We start from the raw sequence: 18,261 nt of genomic DNA on the forward strand, positions 1-18,261 counted from the left end.
GGGAACCCGCTGGTAGGTTCTAGAAGGGGGGCGTGGCTGGGGGCGGAGCGAGGCCACGCTGGGAGGATAAAAGAGTACCCCGAGCGAAGGCTTGGGGCTGTTGCCTGGAGTGGGATCCTGTCGTGCTGCTGGAGTCTTCGTCTGCGTCTTCATCTGGCCAGCCAGTCTGCCAGCTGTCCTGACTGGGGGCTGTAGTTGCTCTGTGTGGACTGTGAAGGCTGTTAATAAATAGAGTGCCTCCTACTCTTAGTGTCTCTGAGTCAGTCACTACGCTTGTGAATACACTCGTATAAGTGTATACACATTCATGTCCACATTATTGCAAAGTCCACATTCACTTGGCAGCAACTATCCCGCAGGAAAAACAATATTGACTTTTCACAAAGTGGTACTAATTTTATCAACCCTGAAGGGTTGATGGAGTCAATCCCCGACTGGAATACAAACTAGAGATAAATTTGTGTTCTCTCTATCAGGTAAAGGCTATGAGCTATTTTTAGAGGTGACCTGGCCACACATGATAGCTCGTCATATGTGGGAATGTATAGTCGCAGCCATGCCATGCATATAATCTAAATGCGTGTTTCTAAATGTGGAGGGCAAAACCGGAGGACCCGCAGAAAAAGGACTACTATGGGAAGAGAGACATGGAAACTCAAAATATACAACAGGCAACGTCAGGGTCCAGGATTGAACCCACAACCTCCTGCATGCCAGGCGAGGGAGATAACATCTCGCCACCACAGTGCAATCTATTCTAGATTTAAAGCTTTTGTGACTGCAAGGATCCATACTCTTTGGTTCTATTAGGTAAAGTCACGTAGGTAAAAAATAAAATAACAAAAATCACGACGTTTCGGCCACAACACAAGCGGCCTTCATCAGGTGAAGGGACGAGACTGTCTGGAGGACAGCGCTGGAGTGAAAAAATCCACGCTCAGATCACGACCTTTAAGCTGTGTGAGAAGAAACAAAGCGCCTTGACAAAGGAATTAGCATATAATTTAGCATTGAAATGGCTGAGTGATTAGCTTGTGACTGGTCACAGAAATGGCTATGTTAAAGTTAAGGGGTGTCTTTGCGGATATGTATGCTTTAACTTTAACATAGCCATTTCTGTGACCAGTCACAAGCTAATCACTCAGCCATTTCAATGCTAAATTATTTGCTAATTCCTTTGTCAAGGCGCTTTGTTTCTTCTCACACAGCTTAAAGGTCGTGATCTGAGCGTGGCTTTTTTCACTCCAGCGCTGTCCTCCAGACAGTCTCGTCCCTTCACCTGATGAAGGCCGCTTGTGTTGTGGCCGAAACGTCGTGATTTTTGTTATTTTATTTTTTACCTACGTGACTTTACCCAATAGAAGCAAAGAGTACAGTGCAATCTCTTCGATTGTGGGTCAAGTGCTCTACAACAGCACCAAGTGGCCACGATAATCACACTGTGTATATGCGTACACTTTACTTAAATATCAATTTCCCCATTTACTGTGGATACAAGGGTTCCCTGATTGAATATTAACGTCTGATATGGTCACGCAAAAGCTATCAAATTTGAGAGGTTTAACCAGGCCTCATTTCAACCTGGTCGTGTGACGAATGAGATGTGGAAAAGAATAACTGAAATGTTTGCGTGTGGGAGACGGATACATGAAGGAGGTGCATTGTCTGCATCTTTGTTTTGTGATTTTCCGCAATGACGCTAATAAGAATTGTGTGCCATCTACCATGACAGCAGGCTCACCCCCATCATCAACCTAACATCTCAAAATAATAATTTGCATAGTTGTGGAAACTATAAATAACAAGAGATTTGCAGACAATGTAAATACAGTATATCTCTCACGTAAACATTTCAAAATATATTTTTTTACACAACCCAGTGATCCCACAGCCGTTATGGGACGTTAAGCGTTGGTTTCAGTACAAGCAAACATTGGAAAGGGTATCATCCTCAATTTAGATTCACCGTGCACCGAGCTCGCCTCTCTCGACGAAGCGCAATTCTCCCCGTGAAAGGAACAAGAGAGGCGCTCCTATCCCTCCTCACCCACCCCTCTCGTCCTCTGCCTCCCGGTTCGCTCCTGCCTCACCCCTCCACCCACTTCACCACGGATAAAAGCGCGCGCTCGCAGGACACGGAGACACAATTAGAGACAGAACGTAGGTATTCACTATTCCACCACTACCACCTTCCTCCACCACTGTTGTCAGCAGCATCAGGGCCAGCAGCAGTCCCCCATGCAGTGACTTCTCTCAAACGACCGTCTTCTGCATAATGCCAAGAGGCGACACACGGACAGAGTTTGAAGCGCTCGTGGAAAATACATTTCTGCTTCAGCGCGCGAGCCGGCCGTGCTGTGTGGGCCCTCTGTGTCTTCGAGCAGGTAGGGCTATCGTTCACTGTCGTCGACTTGCCTCTATTGCTGCCTGTAATTGCCTCGGTGAAACATTAATTTACATTGTCAACATTAATATCTGGAGTGTCTTGCACTGGATGTTTTGGTCAGTTGATGTGTAATGGTTGTTTTGCTGATGTGTGTAAAGTTGAGGCACCAGTGATGGAAAAAATCTAAAGCCTTTTAGAAATCAGCGGCGAGGATGTCCTCCGTGTTTTTGGGTGTCGCTACCTGCGCCACCAACACCAGAGACCATCGGCATGAATGGATGTGGAGGCACGTTGCTAACGCACACAAGTCCGGTGCTCATACCGCACCCTGTGTGGGGGGTCATACGGAGTGTCCGTGCTTTGCTCACCTGGTCTCCTGAGTGGACATTGAACATGTCGTTGAACAGCCATTGCCTTCATAAATCTTTGTTTTAAGCATAAAAATAATACATTTTAAATGTAGAGACTGGCGCCCCATATACCGGCTGCCACTGCTGAAAGTGAAGTACAGCAAATCACAAGAGTGATAGCTTAATAATGTGATACTCGGGACTCGGCGTAGTGATGGGCTCGTGGTGGCGGACTCGTCTCTCCCATGCCCACACCAGAGGTCTCTCCGACTGAGGGTGAGGAGAGCGTTTCTTTGTTGCGCGTTTCAAGAGGGTTGTTCACGTGTTGCCATGATGCTCAGGGGGACCCGGGGTCACAACCGAACCTGGTGACGTAATTCCCCGAGTCTTCATGGCAATGGGAGCTCAGCCTCGCACGTGGGAACCCGCGTGGCCTTGTTGCTTCTCTGTAGTCGAGTGGAGAGTGTGCGCGGCTAACAGTTAGCAGGTCATGAGTTCAGCACCAGCATTATTCTCATTTAGACCTTCTTAACACATATTTTCTCTTCTGATTAATTTCGTTTATTTTCTCAGTTCCATCTCAGTCTTTTGCTGAATGTGGTGCATTATAAATATTGGATTGATTGATTTATCCACCAGTGGATTGATAGAGGGCTGTATCTATCCCGGCCATTCTTCGAACACGTGGCAATAGGAGTGTCAAATTTGCTTCGACATACGAGGTCAGCAAAAGAGAGTAAAACGGAGTCACTACCTAACATGTGTGAGGATACCATGACATCAGATCAATCTGACCGACTAAGACACATTGATGCAAATATTTATTTAAAAAATCCCTTAATGTGAGAAGATACAACCTAATTTAAGGTAGTGAATCTGTTTAGGAATTCTAGTGACAGAAGTAGCACCTACTTTATACCAATGAATATAAACTTTTAACAGGAATTATATATTTAAACCACGTTGAGGTGCGCGAGAGGTTCCGATATCAAAGATGCTGATCCTGCACCGCTGAGATTGTGGGATTATTGTGGGATCATCTCCAGGGTGAAGAACCGAGTTCTCAAGCGTAGTAAGGTGGTGGTCTCAGCGAAGGCAGTGCTACATCACATGCAATTTCGTTTGTCACTTAATTCGGCTGCATACCAGCTCTGAAGATTTTAAAACATCGGTTTGACTGCCATGCAATGGACGATCCTCTTGTAAACAGGGATTGAGGGAAAGTGCATCCCCGAGTGTGTGGATAGAAGATGTTCCGCTGGAGAATATAATTAGTTTGACGACATCACCCTCTGCAGGCCGTTCTCCGTCACGGGGTGATGAAGCGTTCAGCGAGAGTTACAAACGGATTCTTCGTTCCATCTCAAAACACAATTGGAATAACATTGGGAAATTACATATTTTATGTATACTTGCTTTACATATTAAACTGCTAACGAAATGATAGGTACTGTGTCTTCCCTCAGGCTGCTCTGGCTGCACATCAGATTCAACCTCATGAGAAGTTGTGGGGGTACTTAAAGATAGCCTATCGTACGAATCATTATGCCTACATAATAGAATTGATAATACATCACTTTTAAAACTTCAAGTTCCTAAAAGTATATTTTGGCACAATTGCAGTCTGTTATGTTAATCAATCAAGTCTCTTGTAACCCAGTCGGATCCCAGTGAAATCGTCGCGTTTTCAATAAAAGACGTGGCAGAGTAGAGCCAAACATCCCGAGTCACGCCACGCAAGGGGGCCGGTTGGGAGAGCGGCACGGGAACGATGAGTGACGATCCATTCGTTGGGAACTCCTCGGACGAGAGCGCCAGCACGCTGGCGAGCGGTGCCTGGCCCTCCGCCGCTCCCAACGGCACCGCAGCGCCGCACCCGCCGCTGGCGAGGCGCCCCGAGCGTGACGAGGCGCTGGCTCGAGCCGAGGTCACCGTGCTCGGCCTGATCTTTGTGCTGGCGACGAGCGGCAACGCCACGCTGCTCGTGTCGTTGTGGAGGAGGCGCAAGCACGCGTCGCGCATGCACGCCTTCCTCGTGCACCTCAGCGTCGCCGACCTCGTCGTCGCCTTCTTCCAGGTGCTGCCGCAGCTCGCGTGGGACGTCACCGACGCCTTCCAGGTAGGTGGCGGCAGTGGGGACGTGCACGCAGCCCTCTTCCGCCGGTGCATCAGAGCCGAGCCGGCGCAGCTTTATCACTGTATGGGTGGTTTTCCGGTCGCTATTTGCCGTGCCGAGCCGCAACCAGATTGCGGTTGTGAGGACACAATGACCGTGTCATCTACAAGTGTGACGTCAACGGTACGGCTCAGCTTCTACAGTGGGAAAACAACCTGGCGCCTCCTGAGTCACGCAGGGCTGGCTGGGTACAATATCCAGGGCAGATCAGTTGTGCAGTGGACAATACTGTTAGCAAGCAGATTCGAAGGCTGGCTCGGTACAAGATGTGTGGTGTGACTGCCTTTGTCTCCCTAGTGGCGATGTTTGCACACTGCACCAGGTTTGAGGCCGAGTTGACCTAGTGGAGACCCATGACCGGTTCATTTAATAAATCGTCACTGGTGTCGACCGTGAGCAGGAATCGAACTCGGGTCACTGGATTCGCAGCGCACGCTACCGCTCCCCGCAAATCCACGATGGCCCTCCTCCCCCCTTCCCCTCTTGCCAGGCATCCAACGGCGTGTGTAAGGTGGTGAAGTACCTGCAGGTGGTCGGGATGTTTGCGTCCGCGTACATGATCGTGGCGATGACCGTGGACCGCTTCCAGGCGGTCTGCTACCCGATGGTCACCTTCAAGAAGAAGCGCTCGCGCTGGAACGGCCTCGTGTGCGCCGCGTGGGCCACCTCGCTGGCCCTCAGCACGCCGCAGATATTCATCTTCTCGCTGAGCGAGTACGAAAAGGGCATCTTCGATTGCACCGCGACGTTCGCGGCACACTGGGGCGCCAAGGCGTACGTGACGTGGGTGACGCTGGCCGTGTTCGTGCTGCCCACGCTCGCAGTGGTCATTTGCCAGGCTCAGATCTGCCGCATCATCCGCCTCAACCTCTACGTGAAGACGCACCAGGGCCCCGACGAGGAGGAGACGATCGGCGGGGACGAGCGCCGTGCCGGGGGGCAGCTCATGCCGTCGCGGGCCAGCAGCGTCACGGGGATCTCCAGGTATCATCCGCATAGCCGCGATGTACACCGACGCACGCACTTTAAACAACCGGTAATTCATTATATATATTTTTTTATCTCAACAGATTCGTCGACAACACGTTTGGAATGCTTCTCACTTCTCTGATCCAAATGCAACAACGCTTTGTTTGGCCGTCGGGGCACGCAATGGTTTGGGCAATGGTAGCGAACGCGGGTACAAATGTTCGATAACAGGAAGCCAAGCTTAAGAATTGTCGTACTTCAGTTGCATTCGTGCCTGCGAGTTCGCCGTTCCTTAACACACCGAATGTTATCTGCGTCTGTAGCAATGCGTTTCACTGTCAACGTGCACAGAGTACCGCACTTCTCTGGTTTGAGCTTCAAATTAGCCTCCCTAAAGCGCAGAAAAACTGCTATTCCAATATGCTACCTAATACAATATCGTCCAGCTACTGTGGATACACGGCACGATTCCCCAACGCACACCGATCAACAACACCGGTTCCGTCAATTGCTCAAATGTTGGAAAAACATGAATTCAAATAACCCAGCCAGTATGACAAGCAGTGTTGTGTTTAAGTCCTCACATCTAAAGCACTTAACTCGAACGTACAGAAAATACATTGACAGCGCATCAACTGGTTTGCCGATTGCGAGGCAATGGATAATGCGTTGGCGAGAGTGACTTTTAGAATAGGTTTTCCCTTTGTTCTGGCAACAAAAGAGGTGTTAAGATGTTAAAACACCAAACTGAATTTTTTTACAAGGAATCATGTCTGCATTAACCATTACTCTGATAGTGCATTGTCTTTGTGCTGTACGCCTTTTGGCGTCCTCTGGTCTAACACCGTTTTGAGACTAGGCTCAAAAGAAAGCTGTCTCTGGTGTGGACCAATCAGTTTCAAAGACAATGCATATATTATCAGAGTACGTATTTTGTTTGCATTCTGACCACAAGTATTGTGGTTAATGCAGACATGATTCCTTGTAAAATATTTCAATTTGGTGCTTTAACATCTTAACACCTGTTTTGTTTCCAGAAAAAAGGGGAAAACCTATTCTCATATTTTGGTACTGGCAAAGGAGGCCCCATGATGAGTGACTTTGTTGAGCCCACGGTAATCAACACGGTAAAGCGTGCTGCCATCGCCTTTCTCGACCAGCACCACGGGAGCTCCCCATGGGCCGGAGGAGGGTGAAGTAAAACCAGCTTCGAAGTTTTTTATAAACTCCGGCGAACAACCGCCTTTCCTGGAACACTCGTTCGATATGCATTTTGGCGACCGCGCATTTCGCCGCCAGCGATTGTGCCGTAGTCACATTGTTGAAGGTTGAGCGCGAGGGCCACGACCGTGACTGAGAGCCTCCTCCTGGTGGACGGGGAGACGCACGCGTTGCCCACGATTCACTGGACTTCCCGGAGGGATGGGGAGCGCGATGAGAAACAGCACGGGGAGCCAGGGATTTGGGGTTGCCTTGAGGGTTCCAGGGATGCACTGCATCGCAGCGTTTAGCTGGACATTAACAGGTCTAGTGTGGCTATGTCGGGTCCATCCTTCTTGGAGTCGAGGGTGGCAGCCTTCATGTGGCCCACTCTTTTAAGTGAGAATCACGACCCATGCCGTCATCAACCCGGTGACCAAATGTCGATCGAACATAACTGCAGATTGTAAGAGGACCTCTTAAATTTAAGAGCAGTAAAAATCAGAAACAACAATTGTCATCGTCTTTGGTTCTTTCGGTAAAGTCACGTAGAATGAGAATTATTTTATTCTCATTCTACATGACTTTACCGAAAGAACCAAAGAAGATGAATCCTTGCAGTCACGAAACCTTTAAATCGAAACAATTGTCATGTGCGAGTGATGAAATCAAAATCCATAAAAAATCCCATGCACACTGGTAGTCAATTATCTGTGCGCTGCTGAGCGGTTTAGCTGGAAGCTGGATGTAAAACGCAGCGGGCAGCCAGGGCGGCGAACAAGCTGCGTATTGAGAATCGGCCGCGCAGGACACACTCGGTCGCTCGAGCAAAACACATCAAGTGGGCATTGTGGCCGTCGAGTGGGTGACACGAAGCGCTATTGTCACGCACGGCACTCGACGCAGTCACATCTGCCGCTCCCAGCGCAATCAGTATTCTGCAAGCAACGCCAAAGGTTCCCTGCCAAGTTAACGTTTTTGTTTTACAAAGCTCAGTCGAGTTAAATCAGATTATAGTATGTTATTTAATAGCACGTTTTCATTAGTCGCATTATTGCTAATGGCAATTTAATCCACTAGGGGTCTCCCCAATATTAGTGACTTTAATGATCATCGATTCAGGCTTTGACTTGAGTACAATTAAATGTGTTTATACATTAAAAAAGCTATGATAATTTAAAGTACTTTGTCTACCCACACACGTAGGTACGCACGGGAAAAGGAGGGATGAACCTCGTGGTTGTTGTTGCTGTGTGCCACGCTCCCCAGGGCCATGATCAACACGGTGCGCATGACGCTGGTGATCGTGCTGGTGTACGTGGCGTGCTGGGCACCGTGGTTCACCGTGCAGCTCTGGTCGGCCTGGGACAGCAAGGCTCCCAAGGAAGGTGAGGCGACGGACGCCACGTCCGAGTCGGTCAAAAACAATTCTCACGAGGTTTCAGATTTTTTACGAAGTCTCATAATGGTTTTGCGCGCACCTGGCCAAGGAAAAAAAATAGACTTGAATATCAAGTAAAAAAAAAGCAAAGCATCCATTAATAAAGACCCTTACGGCGGATTTGCACCATTTTTGCCTTCGAAAAACTCACAACCTCATAATTCGCTAATTTATCGCAGATTAATTGATCCACTTGTCAAGCTTCACGCTTTCACTGCAAATCATCGGCTCCTTCCTCCCGTACCGCGTGGGACACCACGTCGGTGCAACATTTTTCCACGGATTATAAAACGAATCCCGAAGTGGCTTATATCACATGTGTGAACGTATAGCAGCAGCCAAATAATATAAGCGCATGTTGATTCTTAACGTGGCGGGGAAACTGGAGGATCCGGAGAAAAATCAATGCGACCACTGTGAGGCAGAGAACAGACGGACTTCAAATACTGTATACAAAAGGCATCGTCAGGGTTCAGAATCGAACCCACGTACCAGGAAAATGAGAGACATCTTGCCACTGCTCTACCCTTATGAGCGTGTGTGGTGTTGATGGTGTCGCTGGTAGAGCACGATAATTTGAGCCTGTGTTTTTACAAACCTGCTGATGCACTGCATGAGAGTGTACGCATCTCTTATGCAAACGTTGACATAATTGCACACGGCTACTGAGCGCACATCCTGGCAGATATAAGTGCTTTTGGAATTCTGTGTTTATAAAAACCATTTTGATACGACAGTTCATTAATCTTTCAATTCCTGTTAAATTTCTTCACTGGTTCAGAAACGGCCCATGTGAATGTGTCAAGAGACGATTCTGAGGCTGCACGGTTATTTGAGACAAGCACCTGTCCCCAGGAGCGTGAAAGCATCGCTGGTGTGTGCTCGATTAAAACCTTTCAAACACCGAGGGCCAATAACTTGCAATTACACGCGTGGGCAGCCTAGCTCTTTCCCTCGTGCAGTCAATGATTGCTCGTGATTTTCATCTGTGCTCAGTTTACTTTCACTTAAAGGCTGACATTACTGCATAGCAATTACAGTTGATGTAATTGCACAAACATGGATGACTCGCAGCAACTTAGTAGGAGGCAGGTAACTAAAATAGAGTTCGACTCAAAAGTTTCACATCACAGGATTGAGGATGAACCCAAGTAGATGCTGCACAACCGCCTGTTGTTGTCATCAGTGATGCGGTGCTTTAGTGATCACGTTAACCCCAGTTCTCACGGTCGGTAGCCGCCACGCTCCGCAATGATAAGTCTCAAATTCCTCACAGCACCAGCTCCCAGATCTCCGTATCCCCCAGCCGCCGGCTTCCCAGTGATTGTGATTTCTAGGGTTGGCACCCAGAATTCTGTTTGGCTCCCACGCTGGGCTAAGCTAAATGACTGTGTGGTAGATACTCATAATAAAGGTTTTTGGGTTTGATCGCGTTATTTATAAATGTGTAGCAACCCTCCACCACCCGACACGGCCAATCAGTAAAAAATGTGCCACGTTGACAAAAGACAAATAGTTCACTACTTTAGCACACCGGTGACCCGAGTTCAATCCACGGCCACAGCTACCGTCAGTGGTGAGCGATATCTGAAGCAGTTCTACAACCACCACCCCGGCTTAACCAACCCACACCGACCAGCGTGGTGAAATATAATCAAAACAAACCTCACGACTGACACATCATAGAGAGACCTTCATCCAGCAGTGGATTGATACAGGGCCCTAAATTATTAATTATTGTATATACTTTTTCAGCCAGGGCAGGGCCTAGCCTCAGGCAGAGGCTTTGGCAGCATGGCCCAGTCCCGAGCTGCCCCATCGCCCGGCTGCAGACGTGCGCTGGGGAATATCACGGATGCACAGAGAGTGTCACGTGAATGGCCCATGACACGTGGCTTATTGCTCTATTCATCAGCTCACTCTGGTGCCGTACCAGCAGAATCACCATCTACAGTATACATCACTGCCTTGATTCCTAATAGAGGCCTCCCATTTTCATTGCTTAAGGTGGTATTTTTGCGTTCCCTTTCTCCCTTTAGAACCATTCATTGAGCCACTGTGGCATGCGGTGCTTCGGTTTCATGCACTAAAACACATTTTTTTAATTTAAATCTTTCGTGACTGCAGGGATTAATATTTTTGGTTCTTTCGGTAAAGTCACGTAGAAGGGAAACAATAAAATAATAAAAAATATAAAACAATATTTTTATAATAAAAATATAAAACAATATTTTTATAATTTTATTGTTTCCCTTCTACGTGACTTTACCGAAAGAACCAAGAATATAAAAACACATTCTTCGCTTTTCAACATACAAAAATTATTAGCTCATCAAGATCCACTTACCAGGGTAGCCTGAAAGCGGATTCGTATGCAACGCATTCCAAGTTCTGCATGGAACGTGAATCCAGAAAGGAGCCCCGTAGTTTATGGATTAAATGTCTTCCTACCTATTTATATACTAAATTGCTGAGTAAAAAAAAATCCTTTTTATCATGGTGGGGGGGAATCTTTTGACCCTGACAATGATTCCCCGTGTTATTTAATTATGTTTAATACCGAGGTCATACACGCGAGTGGCAGTGGTGGCTGAATGAGTCTCAACACGGTTTCGGTGCAAATCGAAGACGGAAACACCTCGTCCGCTCTGCTGCTCTCTGTATTCGTCTCGTGGCCAGGCCCCACGTTCGTCATCATCATGCTGCTGGGAAACCTCAACAGCTGCACCAACCCCTGGATCTACCTGTGGTTCGCGGGGGGGCTGCCCCCGGGCGGCTGCCGGGGGCTCGTGCCGCACGCACGCCCACCGGCGCCCGACTTCAACGTGGACGAGTCGGTGATGAGCACAGCCACATTCCGCGAAGATCGCGACGACTCGCTGCGTGGCGGAGACACCCCGACTCCCCCGTTCGCATGCCTGCCGCCCTCGCAGGCGCAGGCTGCCAGCTCGCTGCACGCCGTGTCCTGCCTGCCCTGAGCCACCGTCCCCGCACCCCCCCCCCCCCCTCAAGTGACCACATCGGCGGCTCCCCTGACACCACCGACCTCCCTCGGGCTTCTCCTGGGCGTCGCCGTTTGCCTTCACAACCCTTCTGGGGATCTGCCGGACGCTGCCTCTGCTTTTCCTTCTTGAGTCAGTAGCGCGGCGCGGTTGACACGCGTCCTGGTGTAAGAAGTTTTCCGTCCTATGGCCATCCCCTGCCTCCCCCCCCCCCCCTCTTAACAGGCCGCTGCCTGGACCGCTCCGGCCCATGCACCCCGATTCAACACTTCCACCACCTGCGCGCTCGATTGCTGCACCGCAGCCTCGACAACTCCTGTCGTGAGCAGCCCTAGGGCCCCTTGTGCCTGCCCCAGGATGCGTCCCGCGGCCTGAACCTGGCCCCGCCCACCCCGTGCACCTTGCGGCGGCTTCCAGGGCCGCGCCGCACTCCCTCCCCTCTGCCCCGCAGGCTGTAGGAGCCCGAGCTACGTTTCACACGGCTCTCCTCCTCCCGGTTGCCCGTATTCGAGTGCCAATTGCCACGGCTCATCATACCATGGCATCGGCTTGTTCAATGGTTGGTTACTTTGCATTACCAAAACGTGGAGACATCCTTTATCTAAAACTTAATGGCTTTCGACGTTTGTCTTTTTTCCACTCGGTGTAGGTCCACGGTCGGCCGCTGCGCGTCGCGATGTCGCATTGCCTGGGTCCCCGTGCGTGCCTCCGTTTCCCCAGGCAACCCAGTCCGCCGGAGCGATGTTGTCGTGGCAACGCGCTCCGCTCACAGCGGGAAGATTCAAAATTCAAATCCTGGCTACGGCTGACCCAACCTAGCATCCCCATGCGGTCAATTAAATAACAACAATCTCGTAGGAGACACGGGTGCTTGGACTGTGGATAAACTGTTCGCAGTCATAAATTGAATGTGTAATATCCACCGTGACTCGGGACTGACTCTCTGACCATGGACCGGAACTCGGTGCCTTCGTAGCCACAGCTGCAGCAGCAGTAGCCGTACATTTTTAGGCACAAAGATGGCGTGGAGGCAAAGCGAGATTCGGGCCAATAGTCATCATCAGCAGTTTCAGTTGTCTGATTTAAATTGTAGACGATATAGTGAACTGGTGTAATCTGTGCTCCTTCAATGGAGGAAGAATATCAAACCTACACGAATTCTCTCTCCTGCATCCCTCTCCTGTATCCCTATCATGCGCAAGGATAGAATATAATTATCTGATACATCACCATATACGGAAGGGGCTCTGAATTGGGGCTCCGTAGGACTTCCCAGGGTCGTGAAGCTCTATTCATTGTTCCACGAGAGAATAAGGGCCCCGAACTCATCTGCAGAGTGCCATGAGGTCTATGCTTTGTGACGGATCCGCATGCCAGTGACCTCTCCCGTAATGGTCAACGGGCATTTACAATCAAGCACAATGTGGCTTGGGGTTTGTGAGAGTGACCAGGAGAGATCTTGAGAACAAAGCTCACCAGGTCTACACTGGATAATTTAATAGCCACTACAATAACATATATTTAAAACGTAGTGACTAGAGTAGTGTTATACTAGAACTCCGTTATAGGTGAACATGTGTTAATTCTGCCAAAAATAGTTTGTACATGTTTTAAGGTGTTTAATCAAAGTGGTTTGTATTGAGATCTAATTTCCATGAGACTCGCAGGTATGCCTACAACCTCATGGGAAACTCATCAGCGACTTTCCTTGTCATAGGAATTATAACCAAAGCAGGAAACAGTAATTTACGTTCAATTGATGGAATTCAATGTAAAGCAGTCAAGATGATTGATGATCCAGCACTCACGGATTCACTCCAATCCCTCGCTCACTGCCAGTCAGTCGCCTCCTTATCACTCTATTATTGATACTACTACTACCATGGTCACTGTTCCTGTGAACTTCACCCATTGATTCCTCCACCCATGTTGAGGACTCAGACTATCAGACTGACTGTTTCACCTCAAGCCTCAGCCACGCTGTGTTCAACCACCACACTGCAGGTCAAAGCAACACACTCACCCACCCACTCACCCACTCACTCCCCCACTCATTGCAATGCAGGTCCACCACTTATCTCTGTCTCTTACATCGCACTGCTCCCCGCGCACTCGTTTCACTTGAACAATCGCAAATTACATGGCATGGCCCGGAAATCTGTAAAGGGGAAGACTGGAGAGGCAGCGGTAGTGAGGTTTTTGTTTGTTGTACGTATGTTGAACTTATTTCGCATCGTAAGTAGCCAACCATGCTAATAGGTGGTGCAGGGGAAGGACAACAAACTAAACACAAAAAGCACTTTAGTTTTCAATCTTGATTTAAAAGTGGTTTCCTAATATCGGAAAGAAGAGCGTTCCAGACAGTCACAGAAGCGCATCTAAAAGCAAGCGATGCAGTGACCATACTCTTTAGTTCTATTCGGTAAAGTCACGTAGTAAAGTCACGTAGATAAAACAACAAAAATCACGACGTTTCGGCCACAACACAAGCGGCCTTCATCAGGTGAAGGGATCAGGCTTTCTCAGAGGACAGCGCTAGAGTGAAACACAGCCACGCTCAGACCGCGGACCTTTAAGATGTGTGCGAGGAAACAAGGTGCCTTGACAAAGGAAGATACAGCAGCAGAAGTGAGTGTGAAAGCGATGGGTATTACCTTGTGATCGCGGCATCTTTTGAGGAAGGTCAGCGTCTCGATGAGCTGTGACTTCTTGTCCCGTTGTCTGTTAAAAGCTCTAACAGATAGGTGAAAGCCCTCCCCGTAGAGGTTATCAATTCTAGATTTAAAGCTTTCGTGACTGCAAGGATCCATAGTCTTTGGTTCTATTCGGTAAAGTCACGTAGGTAAAAAATAAAACAACAAAAATCACGACGTTTCGGCCACAACACAAGCAGCCGTCTTTGTTTGATGGTTAGCCAAAAGCCGCTACAAGGATGACCGGAGTTTGCATGATGATTTACGCTCCTTGCCAGTGTTGCTTTTAGGGTGTATGGAATATTCATTAATTCATGACCTTCAGGGGTGGAAAATATGCCACAACCACCCTGAACGCCGTGGTAGGAGTGAAAATATCAACCCAACTGAGTCATTTTGAAATAGACCAGTCATGGTGGGCAGTCTGTAGTAAATGTCTATATAACTGTCCGTCTGTCACGCTCCGGATCTCCCAAATGGTACCGTGGGAAGAAAACACACACATGCCATTGTGAAATAGGTCTGTGAATATACAAAACAAATACATATATCGGATTGCGATAATTATTTTAAATGAACTTGCTGGCTGAAACAGAATATTCATTTATTTGTCAGTCTCGGTTAGTAATGTCTAGGTATAGCGGGTGGGGGCATTTATGAGTTCCCCCAGGAATTCCTTCCAATCCCTGATGACCTTTCAGACCCTGAGAGCCCGTGGAAGTTCATATTATTTTAAAATGTTTGTGGGCTCTTTTAAGAACGTACCAAAATGGCCTCCTGCTGAGAATGATTGCACAGAGGGTTTCAAATTTGTTGAGGTAATTTCTCACAGAAATCGCCGAGCAGCTGTGGGAGTTGAGCCATCAACTGGCTGAGTGCGGGCAAGTCGATGAGAGGACGTGCAGGACTTTGGAAATGGTGACGAAAAACTACGGACGAATTTCCAGCAAAGTGCTCACCCTTCCGAATTAAATTAAGGCTGCTCAGCGGCATGTGAAATTAAGTTTTTGAATTGGTACAATGTTAATTTTCATAGCGTAGCTTCCGTACGTATAATTGTTCGGAGAAATGGTCTTGAAAAAAATATCGATTAATGCAAGGTTTTTTTGCCCAAAATTTCAACCTCGTTTCCAAATCGCTCAGGCCACCGGTCCAAATCACACGCGAAGCCAGAGGCCTCCTTGTGTCTGGACCAAGCGCAGGTGGCGCACACACAGCACGGCGCAGCTATTACGCTGCACTGGTAACGGATGCGCCTAACGGTGTCCTGCATTAGGCTCAAGGGGAAGACCAACAAACATCTTATTTGTGTAGTTGAAGCTTGTGGCAAAAGATTAAATAGCGAATTAGAAGTCAAACAAATAAAAATACAATAACAAATAAAGATACACATATCTTTATATAAAGATACACGTATCTTTATTTGTTATTGTATCTTTATTTGTATCTTTATATAAATACGTGTATCTTTATATAAAGATACACGTATCTTTATTTATTATTATTTACACGTATTTTATTTGTTTGAGTAACCTTTTGAGCAAACTTAATTCGTACTTGAAGTGCCGTAACATCAGAACACAAACGCAAGAAATGTAAAATGTGAAAGCCAAAAACAACGTTAACGGAAACTAATATTGTGATGTTATGGTGAAATGTAATATATTATTTTACTGTGGAAACTAATGTGACAACCCTCATGCCCCCCCTCACTGGCACTGTGTTCCTTGCTTCACCACAGTAAGTCACGTGGTGGTGTCATGGTCATAGTGCCGTGACTCAAGCGTCGTGCGCTCACACAATGTGTGGGTTTTGTGGAAGCGGCATCGCTCATTATGTCTCTTAATGGTCACGTGAATGCACGTTGCACCTCCTGCTCTTGCTGATTGTCCAACAGCACTCACGGAGAACAGATCAATTATTCGAAGTCAACGCTAAGTGATGTGATTACCAGTTGCCGTGTGCATTTGTTGCGATGGGTGTTGTGTGTTCCTTTCCATGTGTAATCGCTCGTAAAATAAGGATTGAGGGTCGTGCATTTGAAGGCTGCGGATAACATACATTGTCCACTTGTGGAGGGGATGGAAATTGCCAGGCCACTTCGCAGCACTGTGCATCTAAAAACGCTTTTAAAACATTCACAATATTGCAGGCTTATATTTACGACGCTTGGAAAGGTACAAAGAGTAACGCCGTTATGCTCTTGTCCTCAGTCTGCCTTATTTTGCAATCATTTGGCGCAATAATAATGGCAACAATTTCTGTAGCGCCACAACACGGCAAACAACGTCTTCACGTCAGCCGAGCTGCCATCCGATCTCTAAAGCACAACACTTCGTATTTCATGACTGTTATTACTGTGGCACCTGTGCACTTTGCAGAATTCAAATGCTGATAGAAATCACAATATAATTGTTAATCTGCTTACTCCAAGAAACCATTTTACTCTGCTGTTGTGTAATCTCCCTGCAAGCGACGCCCGAGGTGGGCAGTGAGCGATCATCAAATTTGTTAGTTGACGCTGGGTCTCTTAGCCGAATCTGAACAGGTTAGCGGAGTCAAAACACCTGTGCAACACCCGCAGTGGCTGAGCCCATGCAGACGGCACCACCACAGTGGGTAAAGGGTCATCGTTACTCAATGGTGCACCAGACCGCTAGTTGACGGGAGACCAGGAAAGTGAATAACACTGTTGCCCTCCTCTGCACCCATCAACTCCATTCCTATAATTCTTAAATGTTGTGTTGATTGGAATGAGAAAGTCACCGCCTGAACTTTCCCCTTTTAAACTGTGCAGAGAAAATGTGTCTTTTTAGAGCAAGCTGACTTACAGACGATACTAGTTTTAAAATAATTGTTTTAACATCACACTAACATTACACCTTGGATGTAACGTGAATATAACTGCTGTTTTAAAAAATAAATGTAATTAAACATTAACTTGTAACATTAAAATGTAAATAGGATAATCGAATCTTCATTTAGAGCTTTCGTGACTGCAGGGATTCATATTCTTGGTTCTTTTGGTAACGTCACGTAGAAGGGAAACAATAAAATATTGTTTTATATTTTTATTATTTTATTGTTTCCCTTCTACGTGACTTTACCGAAAGAACCAAGAATACAGGATAATCGAAGTTTTTTCTAAATGCTCATTTCAATTAATGAATTTTTATTAAAACTCACGAAGAAACATTGATCATTAAGGTACAGTTTTTGCTCTGTCGTTCTGCTAAATAAGTTTTCTGAACGTAAAACTGTAAAGCATATCTTCTGTAAAACATACGTTCAGCGAAACTTTAAAGTATATCTTCTGAGAATTGCTGAATCTTGCTGAAAATATTTGGAGTATTTTAGTGCATGCAAAATCTGTAAGATGAATGTCTTGAATCGTAAACGGTTTCCTTGTTGTTATCAAGTCCCAACCAGCCATGTGTGTACATAGTAAATAGATGGTTTGTAGTCTTGTGGATTACATGTTAATTAAAGCTGTTAGATTATCCATGCGCAAGTGACGAGTGGACTATTCTGAGTGGATCTCTTCCAAATATATGCCGTGTGCCTATACATTGCTCATCCCATTGTGCTGTCGCTTTACCGTAGTGCATCAACGCAGCCTGTTTTGACTTATTTGTGAGTACCGTTGTGTACAGAGCATATACATATACAACTCTTTAGTCAATACATTTCTGAATTATGGGCCTCCTTATGCCACGTAGGTCGTTGGGGTTATTTGACCATACTTCACCAGTGTGGGTTGTGAAGACAGAGAGCAAAGACGTGTAAGCAATGGTTTTCTCCACTGCGTTTTTCTGCCCACCACATAGCCCAGCAGCCCAGCAGCCGGTAACACTGGTTATGTCCATCTATCCAGGCTCAACTTTACTTAGCTTTTGCAAATCTGATGAGATTTTGTCATGGTAAACTGGTGCGTCATGTTCACCTTAATGGTGATGCAATGTTTAAAAAAAATGCAAGCCAGTCACATATGGAATCAGCCAAATTTTTTGACAAGTGATAAAAATCATACGAGCTCTTTCTGAA

The 18,261-nt window shown here is 47.1% G+C and overlaps 1 protein-coding gene across 2 annotated transcripts; it reads left to right on the forward strand.

The window, feature by feature from the left end:
- Positions 1-1,070: 1,070 nt before the first annotated feature.
- Positions 1,071-17,723, forward strand: LOC116949433 (vasopressin V2 receptor). 2 transcript variants are annotated; one of them, XM_032966775.2, is made up of 5 exons: positions 1,071-2,384; positions 4,184-4,855; positions 5,403-5,896; positions 8,351-8,469; positions 11,202-17,723. In XM_032966775.2, exons 2-5 carry the CDS (start codon positions 4,508-4,510, stop codon positions 11,498-11,500), a joined length of 1,260 nt encoding a protein of 419 aa, XP_032822666.1. In that variant the 5' UTR covers positions 1,071-2,384; positions 4,184-4,507; the 3' UTR covers positions 11,501-17,723. The 2 variants fall into 2 exon arrangements, with proteins under 2 accessions (XP_032822666.1, XP_032822665.1); XM_032966774.2 differs by having other exon boundaries at positions 4,203-4,855.
- Positions 17,724-18,261: the final 538 nt, after the last annotated feature.

Source organism: Petromyzon marinus, chromosome 36 (genome assembly GCF_048934315.1).
Source record: "Petromyzon marinus isolate PM22_M1 ecotype Great Lakes invasive population chromosome 36, UKy_Petmar_22M1.pri1.0, whole genome shotgun sequence".
Taxonomy (NCBI): domain Eukaryota; kingdom Metazoa; phylum Chordata; class Hyperoartia; order Petromyzontiformes; family Petromyzontidae; genus Petromyzon; species Petromyzon marinus.